Source organism: Bombus impatiens, unplaced genomic scaffold (genome assembly GCF_000188095.3).
Source record: "Bombus impatiens unplaced genomic scaffold, BIMP_2.2 scf_1666, whole genome shotgun sequence".
Classification (NCBI taxonomy): domain Eukaryota; kingdom Metazoa; phylum Arthropoda; class Insecta; order Hymenoptera; family Apidae; genus Bombus; species Bombus impatiens.
The window spans coordinates 466,200-481,043 of NT_178085.1; the positions used below are offsets into that span (position 1 = coordinate 466,200).

Genomic DNA, 14,844 nt, shown 5'->3' on the forward strand with positions numbered 1-14,844 from the left:
TAAATAAATAAGTTAGTAGGTAAATTTTATTATTTTGTAATGTATGTCGAATACTATGTATATAGTATAATGTTTACACGTGAATGTTTTTCATATTCCAGGTGTGGCCTATTGCGATCCCTAATTTGCAAGTTCAGCAAAGTAATCAGCAGATATGTCATCAAACATTAAATTCACCTTCTCAAACACAAGATATAAACGGCTGTGTAACGAGAAATCCTCAGCAAAGGATAAGTCAGCACAATATGTCGGGGATGTTAATGGGAAATTCCCTGATCATGAATCAGCAGGGCGCCAATTTTAACAATATGACTCAGCAGCAACAACAGTTGTTGCAACAGCAACATCAACAGCTTATATTACAACAACAACAACAACAGCAGCAGCAGCAGCAGCAGCAACTTATGCAGCAGCATATATCTCAACAACAGCAACAGCAACAGCAACAGCAACAGTTACTGCCTCATCATCAGCAAATGCAACATATGCAGATTTTACAGCAACACGAACAACAACAACATCAAAACACGGTCGTGAATCAGTTAACGCAACAGCAAGCTCCTCACTATCTTAATCAATTAAATCAGCAGCCGTTACACATAATGCAGCAGCAGGACCATTTGAACCAGCAGCAGCAACAACAGCAACAGCAATTGCACATGCAACAAATGCAGAAGCATAAGATGCAACAGCAGCAACAACAACAGCAGCATTTGACTCAAGAAGTTGATCAACAATCAGGAAACTACAACCCTCAACATTCGTCAGAAAATTATGTGCATCACATGCAATCCTCACAAGTAACAGCTCAATCTGCTCTTCATCCGCAGTTACACCAAATTCATCAACATCAGCTGCAACAACAAACGCAACAACATCAACCCAATCAACACGTAATGCAGGCACAACCAGCGGATCAATTTCAAATGCAAATACAACAACTCCAGCAGCAACAGCAGCATCAGCATCAACAACAAGTATCTCAGGTGTGCGTGCAACCTCAGTATCCTAATCAACAGTTGAATCATCATTCGTTAGACGTAATGCAACAACAAACAATTGGTCCCGTGATGAATACTGCTGATATGCAGAACAGACATAATCGTACTTCTTCTGTGACAGATGAAGATTTGAATGCGAAACAAATTCAACAGCAGCAGCAGCAGCAGCAGCAACAACAGCAGCAGCAGCAACAACAACAGCAGCAGCAGCAACAACAACTTCTGCTGCACAATCACGCTGTACAACGGCACCATGTCGTACAAAATGGGAACTTATCGAATAATTCCCACGAAAATATGCAACGAATGTACGCCCAGAATCAGGTTCAATATCCTGTGAGAAGTTTCGATGCTTCGAAAGGAGCTATCGTAGATGTTAAACATCAGCAACAATACGCTTTATCTAATGTAGCGGGAAGGAGCCCGAATACCAATCATGCTGTTGAAACGCAGTCTGGAATGGGACCAAACGGGCAACCCGGTAACGTGCATTTCAATTCGAGAACGCCACCTTGGCAACAAAATCGGTCAGCTTCGGGTTCTCATCAGCCTTCTCTCGTTACAGTCCAGAACATCACATGTAACTCCTTCGATCGTGTTCCACCTCTACATCACCACATTCCACAAGCATCCACTTGGACCGATGAAGTTGCACGCAAGAAGGCCAAACCCAGTAAAGTAATGGTGAAGAAACAACGCCAGCATAGCGTTACAGATGTTCGAAACAATAGCCTTGATCAATCAGCTTCGAGTCCAATAGATGAATTCAACGAGAAAAATCAACAGAATAGTAATCAAATTGGTTCGACCGTCAATAGCAGCGGCCCGTCGTTTTTGGAAGATCCCAGCGGTTACCTTGCGCAACAGACTGCTTTGTTGAATAGCACGATATCAAGGCAAACCGGTGTTAGTAGCTCTCAAGTGGGAATTGTCAATAATTCGAAAACACCGCAAACGAGTCATGGTTCGCATTTGCCTAATAACACTTATCTTCCACAACCAAAGCCTTCTTCCGGCGCCAGCCCCACGAGCACATCGACGTTTAATTCTGTGAAAAATCACGCAACCTCGCCCGTTGTTGTACACAGTAGCATGACTCCCACCTCGAGCAGTGGAGGAACAGATTCGGAGAATAGTCCTTGCCAAGGTTGTGTTACCAGTGCTGATACTCAATCTTATGTGCAGGATCAATATAAACAACAAATGCAACGTCAGTACCTGATGCATTCTGATCAACGCGAGGATCCTGTTACATCGTCCACGTTTGGAGAACAGTATCAGAACAATCAGCAGCAAGCTGATTCAAGACCGATCCAGGGTGGTACTGTGAGTACCAGTCATGGATCTCCGATTGGTACGAACAGTCCAGCGAATTCGGACACGCCAGCTTCGTCGACACCTGGAATATCGCAGCCGGCAACGCCTCAAAGCCTCATTTCGTCGCAACCGTCGACGCCACATAGTTACTCGCAACCGCCAACACCTCATTCGCATTCTACGTCTGGTCAGGTGCCATCTCAACCTTTAACGCCTCAGGCTCAACAACCCTCACAGTCTTCGATGGGTAGTGTTGCGCCAGAGCAACGCGCGGAGACGCCTTGCTCTGCTACAACGAGTTCAAACGTAGTTCCTTCTAGTACGCCATCGTCGCAATCATCCACCCCCGGTTCAGACAGTATGACGTCTCAAATAACAAAAAGGCAAACCACGAGACAGTCGTCTTTGGATGGTTACCAGCCACATCCTCATACTGTGAATGCAGTTTCGAGAGTACCGATGAATCACTTTGCTGGTACGTCATCGGTAATAACCACAATGGCAAGCGGCCATACGGTTAGCAGTAATACCATCACATCTGTGCTAGCTGGAAGAGCAAATACCGCTACGGTTTCGATAAATACACCTTCTGGAATACCAAATCCCGCTATACCAGATATACTCTCGAATAAATCACAGCATCCAGCGTCTTCGACAACCTTAACGAATGTACCAACCACTGTTGTTACTACGACGTCCTCTCTTCCGAATAGTCAATCGTCGATAGCGATAAGTGTGTCGAAATCGCCATTAGAGATGGTTCAAAGCGTCGTTAGTAGTATACAAGTACCTCAGGCCAGTACCAATTCACCAGTACAACCTCAAAGTCAACAACAGCAACAACAACCAACCCAACAGCATCCTCAGTCCAATGTTCAAGTTCATAATGTTCTTACGTCAGGCGGAATATTAAAACATCCTCCTGGATCGACTTTACCTCCTGGTCATATATTAGTGTCTAATGGTGGTCAACTTATAATGGCTAGCACGGGTTCAGGAATCAACGGTGTAATGGCACCACCTCCTCCAAAAATTATTTCCAACTCTAATTCGATGCCACCATTGTCAGTGTCACCTATGGTCACCAGTGTGACAGGAGCTGTCAGCCAGGTCATTCCTGCGGTGGGCGTAGCTCAGCAAGTTATTGGACAGCCCACGGTGCTCGTCAACACTATTCAGACTCCTGTACTTATACAACCTAGTGTCATGACGATGGACAGTATAGGTCAGAACGTTCAAATACCGCATCTAACTGTCGCGACTGGAAACGTGATACAAAATGCTCAGTCAATCCTAGATGCGAATCAGGACGTTACGAGAAACGTCAGTGCGAATCAAGGGATGGTAAATCGGCAACCGGCGTTGCTATCGCCTGAATCAGCAATGAGCAAAAAGAAAGCGTACAAAAAACGAAAGACGAATCCGCAGACAGTGGCCTCGATGTTGCATATCGCTTCGTCCCAACAGAATGCCGGCATGCTGATGCAGTCGCAGTCCAACTTTGCGCAGCAGAACTTCCAAACTCAGAGCATAGGCGGTCCGATGCTGCAGGCATTGACAATTGTTCCTGGCAAGGGTGGAGCACCAGCTCAATTGGTAATGAATGGTCAGGCCGGTGCAACATCGGCTCAGTTCAATGCTCAACAAATTATCACGAATCCTCAACCAGCTCAGCAAATAAATCTTCTGCAACCAGTGAATTTATTAAACGGAGCTGCTGGTATGGTTCAAAATTTCCCTACTATTCAACAATTCATCGTTCCTGGTATAGGAAGTATGGTTATGTCTGCTGATGGAACGGCGACCTTGCTGCAAGACACAGGAAACATCGGTATGCAGTTGCAGATACAGAACGTAAACGGTCAGAACGTGTTAACTCCGGTGCAAAGCCACAGTGGAATATTCAATCCGAGTCAGAGCATTTTAGCAGCTGGTCCTGCTGGAATGGTCATTCGAGCACCGCAAGCAACCGGCGGAAAAATTATTCAACAGCATAGTCCTGGCGCACAATTCCTCTCACCGAACAGTGGCCAATTCTTAGTAAATGGAACAACGTCGTTTGGGAACCAACTGAGTCCGATAGTAGCAAATGTCAGTCCGAACCAGCAAGTGACTTTTAATGCCTCGCAAGTTCGACCGACAAACATGCAGGGTCAGCAGGAATTCATACAGATGAACGGGCAGACGTTGATGGTACCTTGTGGGACGGCGCAGAATATCGCTGTTTCGTCGGCCCCTAATCAACAGAACACAACATTCGTTCAGCAAAATACTACGATCGTACAGCAACAAACGACCATGGTATCTAACAATCAGATACCTAATTTTCAAGCTGCAGCTTCTAATGGAACCACCGTCGATCCTTCGTTAAACATTGATCATAATCAGTCGTATATTTTGAGTTCTGGAATGATTCAAGGAAAGGCGCCCACTTCCCCAAAAAGTAGCGTGAATTCACCGTCTTCGGAGCAGAACGTTGAACAGCAGCAATACGTTCTTGCCAGTAGTAGTACGACTGTTGTTGAGAAAACAGCTCAACAGAGCGATCAACACAGTCCTCTGATGGCAAGACATTCTGTTTCGACTCAGACAGCTGGTAATCAGGCGAATATGGCTCAATCGGCTATGATGAGACAAGGATCGCCGCCGGATACCACCACACATAGTCCAGGGAATAGTCAAAGATCGAATAGTCCTGCCGTGGACACTACAACGCATGGAGCAGCTTCACCTGCACCGCCAATTACAGCTAGACATCACTCGTCGTCTACGGTAATATTGCATTATTCAACACAATAAAAACAATAAAACCATAGAAGAAAAACATAATAGGTAATTTAGAAATTAATTTTCTGAAATATGTCAATTGTTATAATATTAAATATATCTTTGAATGTTTACAGAATATCATAGATTTATTTATTTAATATACATATAATTAAAATATTTTTCAGTAGAATTAAGTATCTTTTCATGTGTTTGTATAATTTTAAAGCACCAAGTTTTTTTAGATATATAGTTTTGATAAAAATTGGCATTGTAGCATAAATTTGTCACTGTGTGTTTCAAACAAATCAAATACGAAATTCTTAGATGCTTTAAAACTCTGTGGGGTTAAATAAGTGATGTGAACAAACGTAGATTGAAAAGAAGTGAACGTTGCGAATATATAATTTATATTTATTGCATTTATATGATTAAGTATGGCATACCTGCTCTTTTATATCTAATTCAAGTTCAATTATATATAATTTCAGACTAATTATGTTTTTCTATTTTTTTTAAGTTTAAGAGACATATGAAAGAACCTTAATATATATAATTAATATGTGTGATTTTCTATTTTAATTTTGTATTAAAACAAAATCTACTTGTACCAAAAAAATATTTCTGAGTACATTCAAAGCGTTTTTGTTTATTGAAATGAAAACAAAACTGTGATATATAATATTGCCTTGTTTGTATTTTTATCTCAACTAATATACTGAACGCGTTAAAATATTAATTTCCAGCCAATGGTTCATTGCGTATCAAGTAGCGAACCGGATTCAGGCGATGTACCAGTGGCTTCGGAAGATTGGAGAATTCAAGGTATCACCACGAAAGAAATCACGCTTAGTCAGCCAGGTCTCCATGGAAAGACATATGTGGAGTCGACGGTGACTACTGGGATCCAGGTTGGTACCCATGTAGAGCAGGTCAACCGTCATCTAACTCTAACAGACATGCACCAGCCAGCCGATACGACACACCCTGAAAACACATACGCTGACTCACAGGAGCATATGGACACTTCATCACCAAATCATTCCATATATTCAGACACAATGGACCAGAATCCTGTCGAAGATCACCTAAGCGTCACTAAAGAAATGACGGACGTCTCTTATACAGAGGTTGACGTCAATACGTTGCCGGTTGTAGGTCATGGTCACTATCAGCCGATCCTCTATCATAGTCAGCATTATGTTCCCAATACGAACGTTTATCGACAGCAAGCTTTAGTGCCAGATCATGCGCATTACACTATGTTACCTCAAACGAAATTCGATCCTAAATCTTGCGTCGAAATCGATCAAATTGAGTCACAAGTTTCACAACATCTTCCGGAGCAAGATGACATAGATCAAAATTCGGAAGAAAAGCCTTTGGAGAATCAGAACATCGGTATTCCTTATTGTTCACAAAGCGAGAATTATCAGAAATTTGTAAATATCGGTATCGCTGCCTCAGCAGGGCTTTATCCACATTTGTATAACTATAGGTCTGATCCTAATAGCATTGCTGTCGTGAACTATTCGCCTAATAAGCAGGCCTATATGAATCCATACATTTACAATCAATTCGTATATGCGCAAGAAGCTGACGACGGTGAGGAGACTGACTCATCGTCGGAGGACTAAGCATCTTTCTTTCGTACGGGTCGATTAATTAATTTTGTACATTTTCAATTACACAACCAGTGGCATTCCCTACTTGCAAGGGCATAATACACGTTTCAATCGAGTACTATTAAGTTTGTAATTAGTTTGTATTTAACGTTATTAATTTTTACGCGTAGATAATTCGTGGGCCGGACGATGTTCAGCTCGCTTTTTTTTAGCATTATTATTTAAAGCATACATTGCAATAATGTAACTTGTATAATTAATCGTGTGTTAACGAATTGCTAAGCAAAAAAAAGAAACATGATTCTTTATAATGGCAAACAGAGAAAAAATAAATTTTTGCTAAACAGTATTATTTTTGCTAAAAATTATCTGACATACATTATTCCTAAACGTTCAAAACAAAAGAGAAAATACCTTGCAATGAGCATGCGTAATCAGAGTTTGGATTTTGTCATCTTGGTATCATTTCTCGTTTGCATGCCTCGAAGAATGAAATTTGAACGTGCCATATTAATTCGGCCATTGATAGCGTAGAAAACGTAAGTTTTCTATAATAGTAGCTCTTCGAACGCTCATCGCGTTAATATTTTATTATACATTTTTGTACATTACTTAGTTGAGTTAAAAATTGTTCTCTGTTCAAGTAGTTTGTTTTGTTTGTTTATTTTCTTTGTTTTATACTACTTCATTCTGTTCACTTATGTTTTTCACGCTCGGTCGAAAGAATGATGAGAATCTTGCTGGAGAAATAGAAGGGTTTATCGAAATGAAACGAGCGATTTGGCAGACGTTAGATTGAAATGATATTAGCATGTGACTTGGTAGGCTTGTGCCTGAGTTGATCCAGTTGTATTTGACAGATCTATACGTCAGAGACGTTGAAGCAAGCCGAAGGTGTGGTGAGCACAGTGAGGTGCGAGGGCAGGGAACATGCCCTCGGCCGCGGAATCAAGCGAAAGCTGGACTCCATCCATTCCATGCATTCTACCCTGCATGAAGACCAAGATGGTCAGTATTGTATGGTATTTTTAGATATTAATCGTATATTAGTTATATAAGTAGCTCGGATATTAGCATCGAGCCACATTTTGATAATCAACTTTGATAATTGTTGACGTGAAAACTGTGTTACTATTGTAAAACACATTAATTCTATCGAGAAAGCTCCGAACGATCTTTCAAATAAATTATGCTATAATTAGTAAACTTGGTTGTTAAAGATTGATTTTTTTACATCCTGTATATTTTGTATAGAATCGAAGAACGATTGTATAGAATTGTCTTATTATGAAAGTTATCTTATCAAAGTGGTATCTGACAGTAGTCTTACATTGATAAGGAATGTAATTTTATGCATGGTATAACTTTAGATATATTATAAAATAATTTATACGTAACGAGAAGATTTCACGTTGTTTGTCGATGATTGTTATAGAATGATTGTTAGTAATAAGAATTCTTCTAACTCTAACATTTTCATTAGTCCTTGATTGATACCGTTGGTTTATAGGTGACAATTTGGAGTACGTTTAGTTATTGCAGTAGTCACTAAATTGTGTTCTATATTCTAGAATGGAATTCCAGATTTAGCAAATATAAGTATAATAATTGATAAAACAAAGTTCTAAAATAAAAATGAAGTACTCTAAAACTGAGCAATTTATTCCAAAATTTTGTGGGTTACCTGTGATCCAATGGTATTAATCAAGGGTCAATATTTTAGTTAGACATACATCTGCTACACTCTAACGTTCCTTCATGCTACCTCGTATTTTGTACAAAGCATGTTCCGTTATGTACATAATTACGTTAGTTTACGATTGTTTGTGTGCTTGCTCAGTATTTGTTTCCGTTCGCTGCATGCGTAGTGGCATGATCAATTATTGCTTGTTGCATTGTATACGCTTTGGTAACGCTTTTTAAGCAATATCCAAGATTTACTCATCTCCAAAGTTAATATGAATAATCAAAAGAGAAAAGTATTTCCACGCCTGATTTTATTTTCGAGATTTATCGTCCATTTAATCAGTTTCTATAAGATGTTAGTAAAATTTATTTTTAGAAAAGGAGTATATATTTTCTTTTCGATAAGAGATATTATTTTTCGTTTTTTTAAATTTTCTTACATGTTACCTTATGAAGATCGTGATATTCTTTATTTACAAAATAAAGAATTCGAAGAAAATGTAAAATATTCCTTTTCAAACGATAACTTTTTCTTGGCAAAATTTTTTCTTCGATGTATCATTGGACTGTATTATTGTTCAGCCAGAAAGAGAAAAGAAAATAAAAATTCGTTGCAATATTTCACAAGAATTCGAAGCAGGTAAGTGGTGTCAATACTAAACATTTTTGTTCGTTAAAAGATCCCAGGAGAGGAGACTCGATGCTTTGCTATAAAAATGTAACGGCGGTGACGTTGAATTAATAAATTGTAAATAATTTTCATAAGGATTTATTCCATACACATTCCTACTTTTTTTTTGTACTAATTGGCTGTCAGGTTTGTTAATATTCATTGTCCACGTAATTGTCACATACCACTGAAGGGGCCAAGGGGCTTCAGTCATACGTTCATTTTCGGCGCGGGTGTGGCTCACCGGTCTTATTTGTTGCGGTCATTTTCTTGTACATAATCATCCTCACGTGTCTCGTGTCGCATGTGCATAATATTTTGGGGAGGGAATTGTTGTTTTCGCCCTGGCCACGCCTGTGAACTTGGGACGTGCGTGCGCAAAAATTTGTCACGTAAATCCGCGGCTTTATCACGTTCGTAATTCGCCGTTCCAAACGGGAGTTTGGAATTTACGATTCGAGCGATTCACCGTTTGAACCTGCGGAAATAACGAAAAATTATTGTCCAATGAATTTTATGGATCTGTTATTTTACGATCGAGTCACTACGGTAAAGTTATATGTATTCACGATTCAAGTTACGGACGAAAACGTACGGAAGGGTATGATATCGAGTAACGCGGAACGTCTACAAAAAGAAAGCGTACAGGTTGCATTCCTCAGAGCAGGACTTATTCTTTAATTGTCGAGTCAGAAATAGAAGAGATCGATGGACGAAGTCATTGCATGTGCTCGAACCATCTGATACCTTATTTTGCCACTGATCTCGCCTACCACCGTTTGTATGAAGCTACTAATCATTTTTTAACGAGCACACGCGCGAGCAAGGAGCACATTTCAAAATAAACAACCCTACAAATACAGACGTAGTGGTATCAGTTAGGATGTTTCAGAGTAATTCATCCCATTCGTAAGGCACGCACAAAGAGCATACTCATTTCGCTGTTATGCGTCATGCACTTATTGATCAAAATTAACACACAATCTTAACTAGACGAAAGCTCGCGGGATCGTGTTGCGAAATTAAATCGATACTTAAGTGGCAGATATTTATGCGTTTATGAGAAGAGTTGCAAAAAATGTACCGAATGCATGTTGTATGAAGAAACATATAAATATACAACTTAATGTACATAATGGTTATATTTAGTAGGTGAAATTTCTGTTTTGGTTTTATTTTTTATATACGAATTAGCATAAACATTCGCAGTTTGTTGTTATTATCAATTACCACATTTTAAGAAGCAGAATATTTGTGAAACTCGTAACACAAAACCAGTTACGCTAATTCGCATTTAGCCATTCGAATTAATATTTAATATTGAACTCGCTATAATTTGGGATATTACATATTATTCATACATTTACAATTTTACTTATTTCTCGCTGTATTTCTTATACGCAAAAGCTATATCACTTTTATCAAGCTATATATTTTACAATCGTTATACATAAAGCTATATATGAAAAGAGCTATTTATAGCAATTATCCATAACAAGAATCTATAATCTTCTACAATTCCTTCTCTCACACGTGAATAAAATTCCACCTGTAGAAGGTTGAAGTCGTAATATTTTAAATAAATTCCAAAACAGAATGTATTTATCAGTACCATAGCAATAATATCGTCTATCGTTACTACTTCAATGATCGCTAAATTAAGAGAGTACAAACTCTTCGGAGCTCAATAAAAAATCTCACGATCCCCCGATGCTCGTTCTGCTTTCCCGGATACAAGTCTGGTTTCACCATCTGTTCACCGCGCTAGATCGAAATACATATCACCGTCTGGTGGCTAAGAGAGGTAGCGTGAAATAGAGCGAGAGTGAAAAGAGAAATGCGTGCAGCGAGAAAAAGAGAACAATAGAGAAACCGAAAGAAAAACACCGTGAATTGTTTCAAAACCCTTTAGTAACGGAGGCAAAGTCGGAGGAGAAGAGCCAGAGGAAACTGGAAGTGGGTGAGCTAGTATGGGGCGCCGCAAGAGGAAGTCCGGCCTGGCCGGGCAAGGTCGAGTCTTTGGGCCCACCGGGCACCATGACTGTCTGGGTCCGTTGGTACGGGGGCGGGGGCGGTCGGAGCCAGGTCGAGGTCAAGGCTCTCAAGTCCCTCTCCGAAGGCCTCGAGGCGCACCACCGTGCGCGAAAAAAGTTTAGGAAGTGAGTCGCACCACCTCGTTCGGGGATCAACTTATCAGAAACGGGTTAACGAGCCCTCTTAGGGACGATGGGTACCGCGGGGATGAACGATCACCATTTACGAAACGATTAACGGTATACGACGCGTTTCCCAAGGTTTCATTTGATTTACAAGTTTTGCTGGTTTATCGTGTGTCTTTTTCTACGAGTTGTGAACAATGTATATTTGTTGTCGCATGATCTCTCTTAGATATCCTTCAATGTTATATTATTATCCTAGATTTGATTTTGATATTTTTGTTTTTAGGAGAGTTTCATATTATGTCTCTGGATTTTATATTTAATGAGACGTATGGACGTATCGGTGATCATTTTTCAAATAGATCTGTGTCTTATATTTTTTCAATAATGTTCTTCGTTTGTACAGGATGTGGTTAAATTGTTTACCGTCAATTTTTCTAATTTGCATTTTTGATTTGAGATAATACGAATAGATTTGGTAAAATCGCTACATAAATATGCACTTGTTAATATCCAGTATAGGAACGATTTACGATACAAATTTTCAACTTGAGACAGAAATACATAGAAAACGGTATAAAATGTATACCTTGTAAAAGATCGTTTTCTTTCTATTCTTCTATTTATTTCTATCCGTTGCGCTGGAGGAATTAAAGTTTTGATAAAAATCCACAGATTTAAAAAATTTAACAATCTGGATGAAGCGACTCTGATTGAAGGATTAACAAAAATAATAAATAACTTTTTGTACAGTTCGGATTTTCCTATCACTGGAATATTATGAGAAGCATTATTTTTAAAACCACAATATATTTGTCGCACAATTGAATTTTTTACAACTGAAGATAAATAACGCGATTCTGTTTCGTATTTTGTTATCGTTCATCCTATCATACCCGATACAGATAAAAAGTATATCAAATTAAGATTGATAAGTGTTTTACATAGTTGATCTATAGTGTATCTAGTTACTAACAATATATAATATTTCTTATATTATTTTATACGTATTATTACATTTATAACATAAACAATAATCTATAAATGGATCAACCTTGTCAAGCATTTATTAACAAACCAACAGCCAATGTTATCAAATCTCTGTTTAATATAAGAAAACCTGTGCGTAGCTGCGATTGTTAATTTCACGACACTCGTTTAACAGTAGAAGGCTTTTAAGGTAGCCCTTTTAGAAGATCCCTATTGGAAAATGCTTTTACTCTGTCTCTTTGATCGCAGTTGCGCGTTTTTAGACGTATTTTAGTCTACACTCTGCAAACACATATGCAATTTTATTTATATCGCTTAGTATTGCTGTTTAAATATAACTTCTGTATTCTTTGTTTAGTAGTAAATTCTTCGTAGTCTCGTATATCATTCACAAAAAAAAAGGTTTATTGTCACGGTTACACGGCAGATAACGAATATCGGTAAAATTTTATGAAATTCTTTTCGATGTGGATGCAGTCTGTGATGCGTGTAAAATATCGGATAAAAAAAATGGACGTGACAGATTTACGGTTGAGAATCTTTTAATAATAACGCCATTCGCCGTTCCAAATCCGCTTATGGAGGATTCGACAGCCGGATATTTAAATTTGTTTGATTGAATCGAAACTCTTATCGACAGTTGGAAAAAGCAATTATATGTTCGATAAAAAATTTTTTTTGTTTCGCTTTGCCGATTAATTGGACTGGAGGAACAATAGCTGAAATAAAAGGCGTAAATTCTAGTAAACTTTAAAACATCCAAATTTTAATCATCGTATTTCCAAATAACAATTAATTTCTCAATGGATCAATTATCTTTTTTTCTTTTTTGCTTAAGAAAGAAAAGGAAAAGATGTTCAGAAACTTAAAGCAGAACTAAGACTGTTTGAAGACTAACGTATTAAGGGCCAACGTTGCATTAACGCGACATTTAATTTATAATCTCTTTTAAGTCAATTTAATCAGTTACTTTTTTACGTGACATTGTGATTAGCAAGAGAATTTCAAAGATGTGATTAATGTTTTGTCACTTTTTCTTCTTGCATTTAAATCCTATATTCGTAAGAATACTTAAAAAAATTGAAATATTCGTAACATTATTGAAGTTTCATATAATGTCATTCAATTTTTAAACAAATGACTAAAGTTTATTATCCAGTGACTCTACGATAAAATGATAAATATTGCTTTTAGTTATTAATTTTTTCCTCAATTTATACATTTTCTTATCATTCGTATATTGTTGTCAAGATATTCGGATACTTATGTATGTGACCCGTAGTGTAAATTACTTCATTTACATCTTTCGATATTATTGCATTTGCATAACTCGAGTATATCGTTCGAATGCTTGGTTCTTAATAAGTTAATGTTCGAGAACTACCAAAATTTTCCTATAAAAATGTCACGTAGTAAACGGAGAATTTTCAACAATTCGTAAGGAGTCCTTCGTCCGTTTCTTTGATCAATTCATGACTGTTTCGATTCATTTAACCAATCCCCGACCAGCAAAGTAGTGTCGTAGCTGCGTAGCGCATTCTAAACGTATCGCGGCTTTGCTGTTGCTCACCAAAACCGTATCCGGACGCACTGAACGTTCCTTTCGACTAACCCCACGATTTTCTCGTTTGCCCCGTTTCTTTTTCTAGAAGTCGTAAATTGAACATGCAACTGGAGAACGCTATACAGGAAGCAATGGCGGAATTGGACAAAGTCACGGAGTCAAGTAAGGATCAGAAGATCACCGGCAGGTCCTGTAAAGTGACCGGAAGCAGGGGACCGGAAAACGGCGGTGCTTCGAAGCAAGAGGGGAAAAGATCTTCGAAGAAGTCTATCGGATCTTTGAATCCTGTTACAGCAGAGCAGAAAGAGTGTAGGTGATCCGTGTCGATTAATTCTCAAACGACTCAACTTAGATTACAATGATGCGATGGTGAGATCAGTTCTGTACGAAGAAAAATCGAAGAGGCTGTCGAAGCGTTTGTTATTAAGAGATTTCGGCACTCGACTTGTTCTACGTTGTTTTCTAAATTTCCGGCAGACGATTTACTGTTTTCGCTGACAATGTGTGGAAGTTTCGTGTTGTATTCGATAGGACTAATATCGGAGACGTTTTTAATCGAGTACGTCGACAGGTCAAAATTTTATGAAGATGTGCTACTTTATAATTCTTATCGAACACGGTTGATTTTATCGAATACAATTCTCGGAGCTTCAGATTTTCCTAAAGCTTTACGAGAACTATATTTCAAATTTTTCATTCGATATATTCAATATTGTCTTCTGTATTGCGATCATATCTTTGTGTAAAATTGAACGATATTGAACTAATTGTATGATAGAGCTATGTAAAATCACGAATGCGGTTATTTTACATTATCTGGGATCTTCTAAGTAAGTGTGATACGGATTCAAATTCTTGTAATGGTTGATATGTAATATAACGGATAGAAGAAGTCGCAATGCAGAAGTAAAGATTGTTGAATGAGAAGATCGTAGAATAAGCGAAATTAATTGTTGTACATACATTTTTCTTCTATTGGAGTAAATAAGAATTGTTCAATTCTAGAAATTACAGAATGGTAAATAAGTATAATTCTTTAAAAAAAAAAAAAAAAAAAAAAAAGGGA

General features: G+C 38.3%; 1 protein-coding gene across 3 annotated transcripts in view; it reads left to right on the top strand.

Annotated features, from left to right (window-relative positions):
* Positions 1-14,840, top strand: part of LOC100742608 (mucin-17) — a 381,959-nt gene extending 367,119 nt beyond the window's left edge. For 2 of the 3 annotated variants that reach the window (XM_012392801.2, XM_033324200.1), the window contains 5 exons: positions 102-5,090; positions 5,831-5,995; positions 7,570-7,717; positions 10,978-11,224; positions 13,864-14,840. In XM_012392801.2, coding sequence (XP_012248224.2) covers positions 102-5,090; positions 5,831-5,995; positions 7,570-7,717; positions 10,978-11,224; positions 13,864-14,095 — 5,781 coding nt within the window. In that variant the 3' untranslated portion in view covers positions 14,096-14,840. Of the gene's footprint in view, positions 1-101; positions 5,091-5,830; positions 7,057-7,569; positions 7,718-10,977; positions 11,225-13,863 lie in introns of those variants that run through there. The other variant, XM_024371755.2, reaches the window with a different exon arrangement.
* Positions 14,841-14,844: the final 4 nt, after the last annotated feature.